Source organism: Pimephales promelas, chromosome 1 (assembly GCF_988280905.1).
Source record: "Pimephales promelas chromosome 1, fPimPro1.hap1.1, whole genome shotgun sequence".
NCBI lineage: Eukaryota > Metazoa > Chordata > Actinopteri > Cypriniformes > Leuciscidae > Pimephales > Pimephales promelas.
This window is the reverse complement of record NC_142769.1, coordinates 49,522,521-49,539,268: the sequence shown is the minus strand read 5'-3', so window position 1 is coordinate 49,539,268 and position 16,748 is coordinate 49,522,521. Positions and strand designations below refer to the sequence as shown.

Below are 16,748 nucleotides of genomic sequence, written 5' to 3'. Positions count from 1 at the left end.
GAAAACGCCTCTGCGTACCTTGGTTTGTACACATCAGTGTCATGCAGGTCAGAAGAAGAAAGGCTGCAACATTGAACTTCATTGTTGTGAGATTTCGTGTAAGTGTGGGCTGTGTAAAAGCTGTAAAGCAGCTGCAATTCACTTTCCCGTCAGTCGACAGTGTTTTGTGGATAATCTGGCAGGACTTTCTGTTTTAAAGAACCGCACCACTGACATCATGCTTGTTTAAAGTGATTGCTCAATCTTGTGATTGCAGTGATCTTTCCCAGGTTCTGCTGAAGGCACCCATGAGCTTTAGACTTGTCTAAGCCTTTGTCATTTTTCACAGACGACTGATTTTCACCAGAAGTAACAAAGATCAAACGGGGATTGTGAAAAAATAAAAAGAAAATGAAATCCATCATAATAATGCACCATACACCTAAAGTGTGGATTTCGGCCAGAAGTGGTAAAAGTACTCAAAAGTTATACTCAAGTAAAAGTATATACACCTAAATAAAACAAATGACTCCAGTAAAAGTAGAAAGTCCTCCATTGAAACATCACTTGAGCAAAAGTACAAAAGTATCCGATTTAAAACCTACTAAAGTACTGAAAGTACACTCAGAAAAATTATATGTTGGCTTTAATTAATTTTAATTTGTCAATAGGCTCCACATACCTGGATTACGTTAAGCAAACATAATTTGTTCATGTGACTTCAACATAATGGAATTATGTAATTTTAAATTACCCAATTTAAGTAGTCTCAACGTGAATTTTTTAAGGCTTCCTAAAATGAATCAACAGCATTTTATTATATTCATTAATCCATTAATATTTCATTAGATTCAGTGACATTTAATTAAATTGATCTATTTGCATTAGCATTTTAACAGCTTGAATGCTAAGATTTACATGCTCCTTCATCCAAAGTCATATAAAATAACGAAATCAGTCGACAGCCAAACAAAATGCTCCACTCTTCTCCACAATGGTAACCCACTGTAATTTAAATGATTTAATAATTCCAATGTAATTTAACATTAAACACTATTACACACTATCAAGTCTTCCCCTTTTCTAAATTTCTCAAAAAAACATAAAATTTTAACATTTATTCCATCTTAATTCAACCATATGCAAAACATGCTGGGAACTAAAAGCACTGCCCAGTTTCAGTTGAGGCAACACAAATCAATCATGTAATCCAACACAAACGGATTAAGTAAACTTAAGTTGTTCGTAGATTAAAGCAGATTGAACACAATAAAATTAAGTTCGGGCAAAATGGCAGTCGGCTCGCACTATACTGCCACCCTCTGGATGTACACATTTTTTTACTTAACATAAATGGTTTGTGTTTATACAACACATTAGGATTTTGTACTGTCAAGTTGAGACACAATTACATAGACCTTAATAGAAAAAAAACATTTAAAGTAAAAAAAAACACAATTATTATAAGTAAACTATGTATAAATATATTATGTAAAGTGCACAGTAAATATAATAAGTAAATATTAAAAAAATATAAAATATAATGTAAATATAAAAAGTAAATATTCAAATTAACTGTAAATATCAACAATTAAGCAGATCAATTGTTTTGGGAGTGATATGCAATGTTTTATTTGAATAAATGATAGGATTGGATACTGCAATGAAGAATTTGTTAGCTAGCTGTTTACAAGGCACGTTGCAATATGAAATCACTTGGCTAACAATAGTAACATAAAGCAACACTAAAGAACTTTTCATCTGCGGTCCCCCTACAGGTTAGAAGCGGCATTGTCCGTTACCGCTGTCATAATTTAGCTTTCCGCAGCCTACTGTCGCACACACACTTGCTGTTTATTCACTGTTTAGTACAAGTCAGATTTGTAGTTTTCTTATGTCTCAATAAGAATGAAATTTCATTCACCCGTGGCAGACATTATTGTCTGTTATGTGCATTGCACTATGACTAAATACACAGGGGTTTAATCTAACATTCAATTACTTAGAGGTAACAGAAATCAACATAGAAAATGAAGTGAATCTGACCACCGTGAAGGCTGATATTAAGCAGATGTGCACGAAAACATGAATCATAATTACCACAAACACACACAGAGCAAAGTTCAGCCTCAACTCCTAAGCAGGGATGTGTTTCCCGTACATCGATGTAACTTGATGCTTCACTAATATAGCAGGATGCATCGTTTAAGAAATCCATTGCATTTACATGTTCACATTTGGCAGATGCCTTATCCAAAGCGACTTACACATTTACATTCTTATCAATTCTTGCTTTCCCTGGGAATCGAACCCATGACCTTGGCGTTGCAAGCCACACTGCACGATTTTCACAGTAGTCGGGTGACTCGGGTCACTGACCTGTTCACACTGCAAGACTATCTGGGGTAACATTCAGTGGTGAACATTCACTGGTGTCCCAGACAGCAAACTGACATTGAATCAACGTGGAAACGACGTCTCTCATGACATTGAAACAACGTTGATTTTGCTCATCGAATTAACGTTGAACCAACGTCAGACGCGGCATTCTTCAAAGCTAAATGAAAATCGAAAATTGGTTTGCTTTCATAACGTTGAAACAACGCGTTGATTTCAAGTTGATTTTCCGTTAGTTTTGAAAGAATGTTCTCATTCTAAATATAGAATACTCGCTAAATATATAGCTACAAAGTCGCTAAGTTGGCAACACTGGGTTTCACTTGCATGACTTCATAAGAAAGAATCGAGAATTTCTGTCTGACGTTGGTTCAACGTTAATTCGATGAGCTAAACAATGTCAGATCAACGTTGTTTCGATGTCATATTTCCACGTTGATTCAATGTCAGTTTGCTATCTGGGGTGTGTGTTGCACACATTTCACGATGGATCCGCGACAGGAGGTTTCACCAGTGTTGCCAAATATTTTCAAATGAAAGTAGCTCACGCCTTCCCTAAAAGTCGCTAAATGTCGCTAGATGACGTCATACGTTAATTAGCATATTCGTGACGTCATCGCGTCGTACTTGCGTTCCGCTTGCCTAATGTGTTTTCTCTATAAATTAATGCTCAGCTCACATATTGTATTTAATACAAAGTATATTATAATATAATATAGACGAATGTAAAATAAAGCTGTTCTCATTTTCTATATAGTTTTGTCACACAAAACGAGTGATATAGTGAATGACAAAAAAAGTAATACAGCAAGCACAAGAAAAGAAAGGAAACTAAATTGTTTAAATAAAAAATATTATTATTTAAAGAAAGCAGATAAGTGATAGGTCCGTGGGAAAACTGCTCATTCACCTCTGTCAATGGCGTTCAACAGATGATCTGCTCCTCTCAGCCATTCACTAAACAGGATAGACGTAGAGTGAATGAAAGAAAAGGGAGAAAAGCAAAAAGTCGGGATCTGAAAAGTCGCTAAAAATAGCGACTCATTTGCGCGATTGTTTTGCAGTTTGTACGCGGATGAGAACATCTCCTGCTCTGTCTGTTTACAGCTGGGAGGGGCTGCTGAGCGAGGACTGGGCTACCTGTGAGTGAATTGGTTACGGGGTGGGACCCACGGCAGCACTCGCTGCTCGTTGAGATGAGGAAAAACCATATGTGATTTCACATCAGAGTCTCCAAAAGTCTCTAATAACACCAGAAAAAGTCGCTAGATTTGTCGCTAGTCGCTTTTTTGAAAATTTGCCGCCAGGGTGTCTGAATACCCGCTAAATATAGCTACAAAGTCGCTAAGTTGGCAACACTGGGTTTCACTTGCATGACTTCATAAGAAAGAATCGAGAATTTCTGTCTGGTCCGCAAACTACGTTTTATAACCAAACACATGCGAGAAGTGATAAGGCAATAACGCAAGATTGCGCGTGCGTGAGACCGAAGTTCTCGCCGAAGTATGAAATTGTTATTAAAAATGATAGCCCGCAAGAAGCAATCCAAATTGTCTATGCACTGAGTATGCAGGAGGAAATGATTGGTGAGCCAGGACTGTGTGTTCTGCAAAGAGAGTAAAATATATTCTAGGGGTGAGACGCGATGTCGCAAGAAGACTAGTATGACGAGATCTCCCGTTGAGTGAAAAGCTTTCTCGCGATATCGCCATGACTGAGCGTGAGGGTGAGATTACAATAGAATTTTCCACCGCTACACTCACATTGGCCCAAACTATCGTTTTACTGGTCATATAAAAAAATAAAAACCAGAGCTCGACATTAAGGCTTGTCCGGGACAAGTGGATTTTTTGTAGGACAAGTAGAAGAGAAAAATAGTTGTCCGACCGGACAAGTTCAATTTCAAATAAAATAAAATGCCACGTTACTTTACGTTAGGTGCCACTCGTTACGTCTATTTTACAGATTTGATTTTACCGATTTGAAACGAACACATTTTTCGCGCTGCCTGTGAATGTCCTGAATGTGAGATGTCACAGAAAGACGCGCCAGAATAATGCACATGCACAGACCGCGGGCCAGAAGTTCTCTTTCACGCTTGAACGAACATCAACAACACACACAATTAAGCCAAAATGTCATTTGTCGAGTATCTTCATAACATAAGAGCAGTCTTATGATGGACATAAAGAGTTGGGACTCGTGAGAGAATGAGGCGCGTGTGAGATCCGCGTCTCTGTCCACAGCGGCTGCTCTTAAAGGGCCAGCTACCAATAAAGCGTTCTGTCAGTAAAAGGGAACAGAGAAAATTACTCACTGCTCTTGACTAATGAACTTGTGTAGCTTTAATAAAGAGTAGTCTACTGTATATATAATTTGTAATTTATGCAGCGCAGACTGTTTGATAACTTTATTCAATTTCTGAACATGTCCTACCTGTTAGACAGTTAGACAATTTTGTATCCAGACATCAATGGCTTATTGATCATTATAGGTGTTATCAATCATTTAGTTGTTATTGCTAATTTCAGAATTATCACTAATCTCTGTGTGCGCATTTGGTTTAGAACCAAACAAGTTTACTCATGAAACCATTATATCGCAATCGCAATTTTGACCTCAATAATCGCAATATGACATTTTCCCCAAATCGTGCAGCCCTAGATAAAATTATAAATCTTTACCCAGACAAGTGACTTTTGTGCATGGACAAGTGAAACATAAATTTACTTGTTTGAAGGACAAGTGCCTTAAAAAGTTAATGTCAAGCCCTGAAAACCATTATAAACGAATATAAAAGTCGGACGTTGAAAAGACGTCCACTGAGGGGCCAGAATGACAGTTCTTATGACGTCTTTTTTTGACCTGTTCTGCACGTCTGATATTGACGTTAATGGATCCTTCATTCAAAGTCTAAAACTAGTTCAAATTTGTCCATTTTCAACATTATTTATGGTCTCATTTAGACAATTTATACTGTTTCTGGACCAAATAAACACTCTCAGGATGCATTTAATTAAAACTCATGTTTATTTAAATGTTTTTTTTCTCCGTACATTGTTAAGATTTTAATATTTGTTTCATTTTAAGTCACCATCGTAGTGATCAGTGTTTGCTTTAGTTGGGCTCTTGATCCCAGTTTTCCTTACTTTAGCTTTCTTTGGCTGTTGTAACTGCGTGTTTGTATGACACCATTGTTGTGGCAGAGAAAGCCAAGGAAATGAAAAATTGGCTGTCGTCAGCTCCTTGTTGATGATGATAAAATCAACACAAAGTGAACATTTGACATTGCGTTTAGGTTTTTGTGTTTATATCTGTAATTTATAGCCACCAATCTTGTGGGACTGCATTACAATCATCACTTATTTGAAGGTGGATAAAAAGTATGTTTACACAATGTTTTGGGAAAAAGTCCCATATAGTCTCACACAGAATCAAGATTTTGCATATGAGTCACAACAATGGTGACAAAAAAATCATGCTGCAATGCATGATGGGTAGCCTTCACAGTAAAAAAACATCCTTGATTCCCAAGCTTTTTTGTTTTGGTTGTCACCGTTGTTGTGAATCATATCCAAAACCTTGATATCTGTGTGTGACTACATGATATATGTACGTTTCTTTCATGATTCACGATCCAAATAATGCAGTTCCACAAGATTGATGGTTATAAAGATCAAGTATAAAGACAAACGTTTAAACACTGTTAAATACTTGTTTTGTCATAATCAACAAGGAGCTGATTTCAGCTGATTTGTCCTTTTCTTGGCTTTCTCTGCACAAAACAATGGTGCTATACAAACACAAAATTACAGCAGCCAAAGAAACGCTGAAGTAAGAAGATCTGGGACCAAGAGCCCAACTAAAGAAACAAATATCAACATCTAAACCCCATATAAACAATGTAAATAAGCATGAGTTTTAATTTAATGCATCCTGAGAGTGTTTATTTGGTCCAGAAACAGTATAAATTGTCTAAATAAGACCATAAGTTATGTTGAAAATATGTCCAAAATAGTCACATTTGAACTAGTTTTTAAACTCGTACGAAGGTTCGATGGGACGTGCAGAACACGTCACAAAAAGACGTCATAAAAAAACTTTCATTCTGGCTCCTCATTGGACATCTTTTTAACGTTCGACTTTTGTGACTAAAACGTTGAAAATACGTCTTTTGGACATCATTTTGCTTAGTGGGACAGTTCACTATTCGAGCGACGATGGCGGAGGATTCGTTGCGCAACATAGACTAAACGTCTCATAAACGTCTTCTCTCACACACAGCCTCAATCAGAAGTTCGGAAAGCTCTTAAATTTTCAGTAAGCTCTGAAGAAGAGACTCATGTGAAATCAAACAGGAGAAAAGCCAGTCAATAAAAACCTTTTACAGTGCTTGTATATTGTTTTCTTTCAATGCATTTGATAATTCATACTCATAAGTAGACCTGAAATGACATGCATTAAAAGACTATTAGTTAAAACATTGCAAAATGCACCTGCACACTATTTTTCCAGTCATGAATTTTGTCATTGGGGATTTCTGAAAAATTGTGCCAAAATCTCTTCTCGTTCTCGTGAACCCAATCTCGTGTCTCGTCTCGTTTCGTGAGATAAGCGTCTCGTCACGCCCCTAGTATATTCCCCTTAATATTTACATTTTTTTACCACACCTTTAATAATAATTTCCCAGATAGCAAACTGACATTGAATCAACGTGGAAATATGACATTGAAACAACGTTGATCTGACATTGTTTTGCTCATCGAATTAACGTTGATCCAACTTCAGATGGTTACCATTAAGGTAAATAAATAATTTTGCAATGTTGCTGCTAGTCAATCAAATGTTTGTGCTTTGTTTCTGTTTGATATAATTGTAAACATATCTATTAAAATAATGATATTGTGGTCTGTAACTTCACCCCAACTCCCCACTGCCCTGTTTCTTGCTCTCTCTCTCTCATTGGATGTAAAGTACCGATTTGCCTATGATTTCGCGCATTTGTCGGCGAAACCCGTCAGGGGGTGAAAATCGTGCGGTGTGAACTCGGCATAATGCTAATACTAGTGCTAATGATGCACTGCGCTACTTCCGACGTCATAACTTTATAGACTGCGTGTGGCCGTTAGTCCGGTGTGGTGAAGAGATGAGTCCCACTGAAGAGATGGGTCCAATTAGGACCTCATTAGTATGCCTGATCTAAATCTGTTCTTGCGATAACATGTGTGAGCTGTTTTGGCGTCATGTGTAGCTAATTCCCGCTGCTATGTGCAAGATAAGATGAAAAATAAAAGATAAAAGCTGTTTGTTGCCATCAAGTAATACATTTATTTGGATAGCGCTTTTCATAGTAGGTTGCGTCTATAGCGGAGGGGAAAAGCCCGCGAAATTTAAAAATACTACTTTTATTGTGTCACGAAATTTAGTTTTGAGAGTTTTTCGGTCAAGAACTTTAAACATACAAGTTAAAAGACATAACGTAGTTGTAATGGGGCTCTACTGGTTGTGAAAATTTGTCACCAATATGGGGTGTCTAATCAGGACACGGAAGGCAGGAATACTTGTTGAAAGGTTTAATGTATACTTTCCTAATACAGATGCACAGGCACTATTTCTTATATAAACTTTACTGTGTAGGTGTGGTTCTAAAGAAAAGGAAATAAACATTGAGGTCAACTAACATAACACAATTGAGGCTAATACTCTCTCTAGTCATTTAAATAAACAGGGCTAAACAAGTCCTGAAATGTGAACTTCAATAAGAAAGCAATACAATCTACACATATAGAAAAAGGCTGAACACTGACATTAACATCAAATGCTAATATTAAAGGGTTAGTTCACCCAAAAATGAAAATTAAGTCATTAATTACTCACCCCCATGCTGTACCAACCCCGTAAGACCTTCGTTCATCTTCGGAACACAAATGAAGATATTTTTGATTAAATTTGAGAGCTGTATAACTACCACATTGGCTCCTAAGGGACTGCCTCTTGACGGCCCAAAAAGTAACTGAAGAAAATGTTTAAATATCCCAAGTGACTACCGTGGCTCAACTATATGTTTATCAAGCGACGCGAATACTTTTTGTGCGAAAAAACAAACAAAAATAACGAGTTTATTCGACTATTTTTTTCTTCCTTGTAGGCCAGAACGAGACTTCCTTATAGATTTCCACGACGCATGCGCGAGAATTGCGATCTGAAGTAGTGTAAACTGTGTACGCAGATCGCAAATCTCGCGCATGCGTCGTGGAAATCTATAAGGAAGTCTCGTTCTGGCCTACAAGGAAGAAAAAAATAGTCGAATAAACTCGTTATTTTTGTTTGTTTTTTCGCACAAAAAGTATTCGCGTCGCTTGATAAACATATAGTTGAGCCACGGTAGTCACTTGGGATATTTAAACATTTTCTTCATTGACTTTTGGGGCCGTCAAGAGGCAGTCCCTTAGGAGCCAATGTGGTAGTTATACAGCTCTCAAATTTAATCAAAAATATCTTCATTTGTGTTCCGAAGACGAACGAAGGTCTTACGGGGTTGGTACAGCATGGGGGTGAGTAATTAATGACTTCATTTTCATTTTTGGGTGAACTAACCCTTTAACTTATTAAAGGGATACTCCACTTTTTTTGTAAATAGGCTCAACTTATAATCTATGACATAATTTATAACTAATGATAACTTACTTGTGGTCACTGACGCACACAAACACAACCTGAAGCTTATCTTGCATAGTGAAACTAAACTGAATGCTGTTCTCTGCAAACCAGGGCATTTCTCAACATGTCAGAAAAGAGGCATGGTCTGATCGATCACTCGCTGTTCGCGGTTCACATCACTTGATCCTTTTGCACAGTAGTTCAAACGTCTTCTATAATAAAGTGATTTTCTCTGATTTGTAACCAGGCACTAAAGCGATTACCCATAAAACTAGCTTTGAACCAATCGGATTGCTTGGGTCCTAAGCTGGGACTCATCTCGTCACCACACCGGAAGCTAGAATTATACTTTTTAACGTGTTAAATATGAATATTTTCTTACAGAAACTCATCAATTTGCTTCAGAAGGCCTTTATTAATGCACAGGAACCATGTGGAGTTTGTTTATAATGCATGGATGCACTATACTTTTATTATTATTATTATTATTATTATGGGTTCTGCAGAATAAACTCATACAGGTTTAGGAGGGAATAATACTGAATTCATGTTGTAATGTACAGTAACCTGGTAATGTTATTAAGTATGATAAAAAAACACCCAAAATATCCATTATGACAATTGAGACATCTTTTATTGCAAATATAAGCGTGTCGTTATTCAAAAACAATGCAAATCAACATATAAAAACTATAATTCCATGTGACAATTATAAATACAAAATAAAAAACATGGTCAGAAAAAAAATTACAGTAAAAATATAAAAATAAATTCACAGTTTATAAGCAAAAGAATGCTTTCACATTCGATACTCGATACCACAAGAGACGATAAATCCAAATAGATAAATTCTATCTTACAGTAGTAACAGTTGAATTAATCATTTCCGTAACGTTGCTCTCTGTGACGTTTCTTTTGTTAAACCTGCAAACATGAAGAGACACACAGTACATTACAATCTGCAGGATTAATTAAAATGATTCATAAGCATGATTTGATATAACTAATAATTAGCAGATAATAAAAGCGACACATCATCACACAAACTTACTCTTCCTTGACAGAAATCACCCAGTCAGCTTTAGGATTGAGACACATCACTCCTTTCTTCAATGTAGCACTGGAAGAAACAAATGTACAATTATTTAAAATCTATAAAATTACACGTGACATTCTGATAACTTATGACTTTATCGTTAAAAGAAGTTCACCCCCAAAAATAAACATTGTCTTGCCCTCATGCTTTTCTTCTGTGAAACACAAAAGCATTTATTTATAGCAGAATATCCACACTGCTATTTTCCAGCTCAGGCTTTCTGGTGAAAATAAAAGCCATACAGGTTTGAAACAACATCAAGGTGAGTAAATTATGTTGTTGGCTTTTATTTTCACCATTTCACTCACTCATCGTCAGTTATACATTTTCACACGCTACCAGCCTCTCTCATGACCTTAAAGACCTTTTAATATGAATGCTTAAATCATTCAAATAAGTGAAAGAAAAGCAACAAGTGTCCTCCTGACTCCTGAACATTGACAGATGGAAGCAAGAAGCAATAATGAGTGTGTATTTGAAGTGTTGTTTAAGTCAGTTTCACACTCACATGATCTCCTCATGTTTGCATTGTGGTCCAGCAGGAATCACCCTCAACGAGAGGATTCTTCCGGCAGGGATCGGTGGTTTTGAGTGTGTTTGAATGCACCGGCAGCGCATGTTCATGAGAGGTGTTCCTGCAGTGACAGAGAGAGAGAGTTGGTGTAAATATCTGCAGATGATTTGATTTAAAACACCGTCATGAATGTTATATTCTGCTCACCTTCTGTTGTGGACAGCAGAGCGGCGCTGCAGATCAGAAACACGACGGCTGTGACGGTGAACTTCATCATCCTGAATCAGTGTTGTCCAGAGGAATGCCAGTAAAGTGTGAAGTGAGCGTCTGCTGTAGTCGAACACAGGTCTCACTCTCCCTTTTAAAGAGAGAGACTCGTCACTCGACACGAGAGTGTGTTGCGCAATTAGCCTACGGTTACGACTAATCTTCTCTTCCAAGGAACGCTCTCTTTCTCGCTCTCGTCTCTAAATGGCCATTGTTATATTGAAATTTCATTTACAGGCAATCATAAATACTTCTTAATCCGATCAAACCCACTGTATCATATTTAAAACTATTTTCTGAGGTCTCTAAATAATCAACATGATTATAACTTTGCTGAAACTTGCAGTTGCACACAATCTAATGCAGTCCTTCTGTCGTCTGATTGATAGTTCATACTTTTTTGGGCAAGTAAAAGGCCTTTTAGTGTGATTGTAAAAATTCCAGCTTCAGCTTGTGGTTCTTTTTTTGCTGTGAAATCTGCACTGATTTTTATAAAGTAAACATAAGATTAAGTTTAGTGATAGTTTAGAGCAACTTTAGGTTTACTAAAAAAATATCCGTCAGGATTTTGAGGAATGTTTATTTGTTCATCTCTCAATCATTATTGTGTGATACAAACTACAGAGATTTGATTATAAAACTATTTACATATCTAATTGTAGGCTAAGACATATTGGGAGATATTGTTATACATATATCATTTATTTACATTTAAAGCTTTCAGAATTTCGAAATAAAAAAAGGTCAGTTTGGGTCTCTGAACAACATTTGAATCCATTTGAGTATATTTTGACCCATAAAAAAATGAAAATAAAAATTATATATATATATATATATATATATATATATATATATATAAATCCATAGTTTTTAGCATAATGAAAATAATGAAAATATAGTAAAATGAAAATAAAAATTATATATATATATATATATATATATATATACATATATATAAATACATACTTTTTAGTATTAAGATGAAATCTTTTAAGTGTGTTAAGATAAATATCACCTATTTTATTTATATTTTTGAACAACCCTTTAAACTAAATTGTTTCACCTTTTGCGTTCTGGTCAGTTTTGACCTGAAAGTGAACCGTGGCTTTACACACTTTTTTCATCTATTAGTTATATATTCAGTATTTTTAAAAATACATCAAGCCTCTTTCTTACACTCATACACACGTTTGTTCCTTCCCTCTGGGCCTGTGTTTTGTTAAGAAACATATCTGTGAAAACACACAATAATTCTCACGAATACACACTATTATTCTGGAAAAAAAAAAAAAAAAAACTGAAACAAATTAATTTGTAGAGCAAACATAGACCAACATTTAAGAGTAATATTGATGTTTTAGAAAAATATTGTAGGTTTCATGAATTTAAATTTGCTATAAATTAAATTCATCATATTTGTGGTTACCGACATTCTTCAAAATATCTTTGTGTCCAAGTGAAGAAAGAAATGCATACAGGTTTAATCAGAGCAACTTCAGGATGAGTAAATGATGACAGAATTATAATTTTTGTGTGAAGTTATTATGAATATTTTATACATTTATATGCTCCGCCGGGTCCAAACACACATAAAAAACAAATAACATATACTCTAACATAAATATTGGGCCAACATGCATGGAAAAACCTTTTAAAATTATATTTCAGGCGATTGGTTTGTTGCGTCGGCCAAACTTCAGTAAAGCGTAAGTTTTGTTGCATTTGTCATCTTCCTCTTTTATCAGTAATTTTTTGGAAAACCATTGCAACAGTGCAAAAGTAGTGAAACTGCTCATGACTAATTGAAATAGTCCAAGCAGTTTAAAAAAGAGGAAATGTCAGAGGTGAACGAGTCCCCTAAAGGTAACAGATGACATTTTCAGATGTGCACAGCTGTGCAATCGGGAATTGGATGGGAACTTGATTGTGAATTCAAAAGAGCGTTTGTGCCAAGATCAGCTACGATTTCCTTAGTATTGTTTTCAATCTCAGCCACAGATAACAATGTTGACATAGACATGCAGCACCAATTTCTGCTAGTTTACAAGTAAGTGTGTAAACAGAAGTGTCATCACCTTTTCACTGAATAGCTTCTATATGGCCTATATAGATAAAAGGAAACTTTCTCACCTCCACCCCCGTTTATTGAGCTCTTTGTTGCGTCAACTCCAGACTTCCAGATTGTGACGGAGTCGGATGACATATGAGGAATCTAGGCATGTGAGAACAGGTATCAGAGATCATATATCAGAAATCAATTCAAGACGTAGCGTGGTATAGCTGTGCCAGTAAAGCACACACATCTAACCGCAGCACAACGAAAACATTGATCTTTTTACCCACATCAATTATTAATTTACCCACAAAGTTTAGTCATATTAACTCATCCACATCCAAACCTAAATGTCACTCTCCCATAGAAAACAACAGCTTTAATCCTGCTCATCATTAGTCCCGTTCCATTAAACCTGTACCTATGACTTGTGCTCTATATTAATGTTTTTTTTTATTATTAGTAGTAAATCAAATTAAATTCATGTCAGTTACACTTAATGTTGTCATATTTTCCTGTTAAAACACAAAGACACCAAATAAGACTAGATTTTGCATAGCCTAATATGTAATTAATATATATTTTTTAATTAACACCAAGTATAAATCTCATCAAGTTAGTGTTTTTAGGCATTTTTACATTTATTCAAAAATAATACCTCACTGCCGTAACAATTTAAACAATACATTTTATTTGTGAAGTTGAACTCAGCTGTTCTAATAGTCAAATTATTTTCATCAGTCACCAAGCTCGGTAAACACTGATCACAGACATGATGTAGATACCTTTAAATTTCACCAAGCTTATTGCTCACGAAGAACCCACATTCACCATGTTTTCAGGTGTTATTTCCAAGAAAGAGGTTGAAAAAATCTCAATTCCGAGCTGTCTGGAAAGCATTTGTTTCATAGACTGTGAAAAAAGAAAGAAAGATGGACAACACACCTTCACCCTCACCGACCCTCATCCATTGTAGATTGAATCCAACATGGCGCTGACATCTTGCGGGACCAGTAGCGAGAGTCGCGTTATCAAGGCCCCGCCCACACTCCCGCAGAAACGATTACGGTTTACTGCAGACCAACTCATTTGTAAAACAAACAGTCAGGGGCGGCTCGCCCATAGAGGGCGCTGGGGCGCCGCCCTCCCTCCGACCTGTCTGTCTGTTTTTTTTAATATATATTATAATTTATCATTTTGAAAAATAATCTTTGTTAATTATATCCTAATAATGGTTTTACTTTGAAAAGTGTTTTGAACTCACCAGAATGATATTTGCATTCACTTTCGTTACTTTTATCATGTTGGTGTAGTAGTATAGCCAATAGGCTGTCTTCTCAGGGCGCCAGTTCGCTCAGCCCCACAGTGCTGGAATTTAAGCCAATGGTTCCCCGGTTGCTATGCAAAAAAGTTTATATTTCGCCAATCAGCGCCGTCAAATTTTATGGTTTGGGGGCGCTGAAAATATCGCCCACAGTATCAGATTAGGGGAGTGCACCGTGCACGCGCACCACGGGATATTTTTTTACCTCAGATGAGAGAAGAATGGCAGCGCCAGTGACGTCGAGTGGAAATAATGTAAAGTTAGTCGCTCTGTCACTCACTCACTCACTCACACACACATAAACACTGTTTCACACACATTTGATATTAAAATAGTTATAGGAATATTAATACCTGTGTGTTTGCTTTGTTTTTGATGTTTTTAAGTTCTGAGCTAGATTACTGTGTTTCATACTAGTTAAAATCAACTTTCTTCTCCAATCAAGAATGTTGTCCCACCCTCTCTTTCAGAGCCTTTTCTCTCTCTCTTTCTCTAGTATCAACACATTGTTATCCATTATCCAATTGTCAATTTGTCAAAAATATGTAGTCTACAGCTGGGGATTGATTAAACTAGATTGTTGTATTACCTATTTTTTTTTTTGTATTACCTATATTATAATTTATCAATATTATGCGTTTGCACTTTTTCTGTCAGCACACAGAGCATAATAAACATGCAACTTGTTCATTATCATTAACTGTCAAACTGTTATTATTATTATTGTATTATTTGACCATTGGTATTGACTGGTTTAAGTTATTTTATTGGTATAGGTAAGGGCATGGCCTAAGGCCTAAAATGCACCAGAATGCAGGAAATCACATCTACTAAATTCAAAATTTTCTGGGGGGGAACCCCCAGACCCCCCTCTTATTCAGCCCCCCCTACAATAATTTTCACCAGCCGCCACTGCAAACAGTGTAAAATAAATAGTTCTGGACATGTAGAAATTAAAGTTGAAGCTTCGACCCCCCCTTACCCCCCCCCCCACACACACACACACAATTTAGAATTGTAGACATTTTGAGAGTTTATAAATCAGAAGATTAGGCTTCCTCTATAAAACAATGGCTGATTAATCTGTTCTGCAGTTTATTAAGGTAAATAAATGTCAGAAAATCAAATAAAAAAGTAACTAAGTGAAATAAAAACTTCTGTTACAATATAGACTGTTTTTCTTGGGTTAATCTATGTTGCTCTTAAAGGGATACTTCAGGATTTAGCATTAAGCTTTGTATTAGAAAACCTGAAGTATTTCCAAATCATCGTGCTTTCCACCCTCATATCCCCCTAAAACGAGAAATTTATGTATTTTTTGTCTGGAAAAAAATCCTCAGATGACGCAAAAATCGTCATTTTGCGTCATTGGAGGATTTTTTGTCTAGAGGCTAAAGACAACGGTCAGTAGTAGGGTCTGTCCCGCATGTTCTCAACCCACCCATAGAGGGCGATCTCACTCACAGAATGAACACATAGGGCCCTTTTTTAACGATCTGAAACGCAAGTGTCAAACCGCAAAGCGCAAGTAACTTTGTAAGTAACTGTTGCTATTTTACCGGCGGGATAAATGCCTCTTGCCCCTGGCGCAAATCTAAAAGGGGTTCAGAAGTAGCTTCATTATTCATAGGTGGACGTAACGGAAACAAACCAATCAGAGCGTCATATCACATTTCCTTTAAGAGCGTGATGAACGAGATGCGCTTGTTCCATGGTGCAATACTATTATAACGGCGCATTTACCAGGCGCGCTTCAGAATCGGTTCACAGCCGAGGAGATCGATGTTCTCGTCAGGGCCGTAAAGAGAAGTGACATTGGGGATGGGACAAACCCACCCAAATTTCTTCAAAACTAGCGGAAAATCAACTTGAAATCAACATCGTTTCAACGTTAGGAAAGCAACTGCGTCGATTTTCCGTTAGTTTTGAATAATGGCGCGTCTGACGTTGACGTCAGATCAACGTTGTATCAGTGTCATGTTTCTACGCTGATTCAATGTCAGTTTGCTATCTGGGAATGATACAAGCGTCGGTGAAGACATTTGCGCTGGGTGCAAGAGAGGGCCCATCGGCCAACTTTTTTTGGAAGCTAAGCTAGCAGGCTCTTGTTCTGTGGAGAAAGCTGAGTAGTAGGGGTTACCAAACAGTCAGTTCTCGTAATCAATGTGTTGAATGCAGGAGAAAAAGGCAGGAATAAAGATCTGAGAAACTTTGACAAGGGACAAATTCTTATGGAAAAGTATATGTCCACTCTGGACCCTTGCCAGTTCGCGTACATACCGAACAGGTCTACAGGCCATCAGCACAAGGAGGTGGCTGGCCTTGTGAAATGGTCTCAGGAAAACAATCTCTCCCTAAATGTTAGTAAAACAAAAGAGATGATTATTGACCCACGGAGGAGGAGAAAGTTTTCTTGGTGTTCACATATCTGAGGATGTCTCCTGGACTTCATCACACC

General features: G+C 36.7%; 1 protein-coding gene and 1 non-coding gene across 3 annotated transcripts in view; both read right to left on the bottom strand.

Moving 5' to 3' along the window:
- Positions 1–524, bottom strand: part of LOC120470323 (C-X-C motif chemokine ligand 8b, tandem duplicate 3) — a 1,006-nt gene extending 482 nt beyond the window's left edge. Inside the window, exon 1 of the transcript XR_016168558.1 lies at positions 19–524. This is a non-coding gene — a transcript (C-X-C motif chemokine ligand 8b, tandem duplicate 3). The remainder of the gene's footprint in view (positions 1–18) is intronic.
- A 9,120-nt stretch (positions 525–9,644) lies between these two features.
- LOC120469346 (interleukin-8) lies at positions 9,645–11,004 on the bottom strand. Of its 2 annotated transcripts, XM_039658279.2 has the most exons (4): positions 10,854–11,004; positions 10,641–10,767; positions 10,088–10,156; positions 9,645–9,960 (listed from the first exon to the last, which is right to left on the bottom strand). In XM_039658279.2, exons 1-4 carry the CDS (start codon positions 10,921–10,923, stop codon positions 9,888–9,890), a joined length of 339 nt encoding a protein of 112 aa, XP_039514213.2. In that variant the 5' UTR covers positions 10,924–11,004; the 3' UTR covers positions 9,645–9,887. The 2 variants fall into 2 exon arrangements, with proteins under 2 accessions (XP_039514213.2, XP_088987359.1); XM_089131233.1 differs by lacking the exon at positions 9,645–9,960 and having other exon boundaries at positions 10,084–10,156.
- Positions 11,005–16,748: the final 5,744 nt, after the last annotated feature.

What these genes read in the sequence shown, in the direction of transcription:
- LOC120469346 (XM_039658279.2), bottom strand. Translation starts at nt 10,923, where the DNA reads ATGATGAAGTTCACCGTCACAGCCGTCGTGTTTCTGATCTGCAGCGCC. An exon ending in TCTGCTGTCCACAACAGAAG is followed by an intron (nt 10,768 to 10,853) that starts GTGAGCAGAATA and finishes CTGTCACTGCAG; the next exon opens with GAACACCTCTCATGAACATG. An exon ending in TGCAAACATGAGGAGATCAT is followed by an intron (nt 10,157 to 10,640) that starts GTGAGTGTGAAA and finishes TGTTTCTTCCAG; the next exon opens with TGCTACATTGAAGAAAGGAG.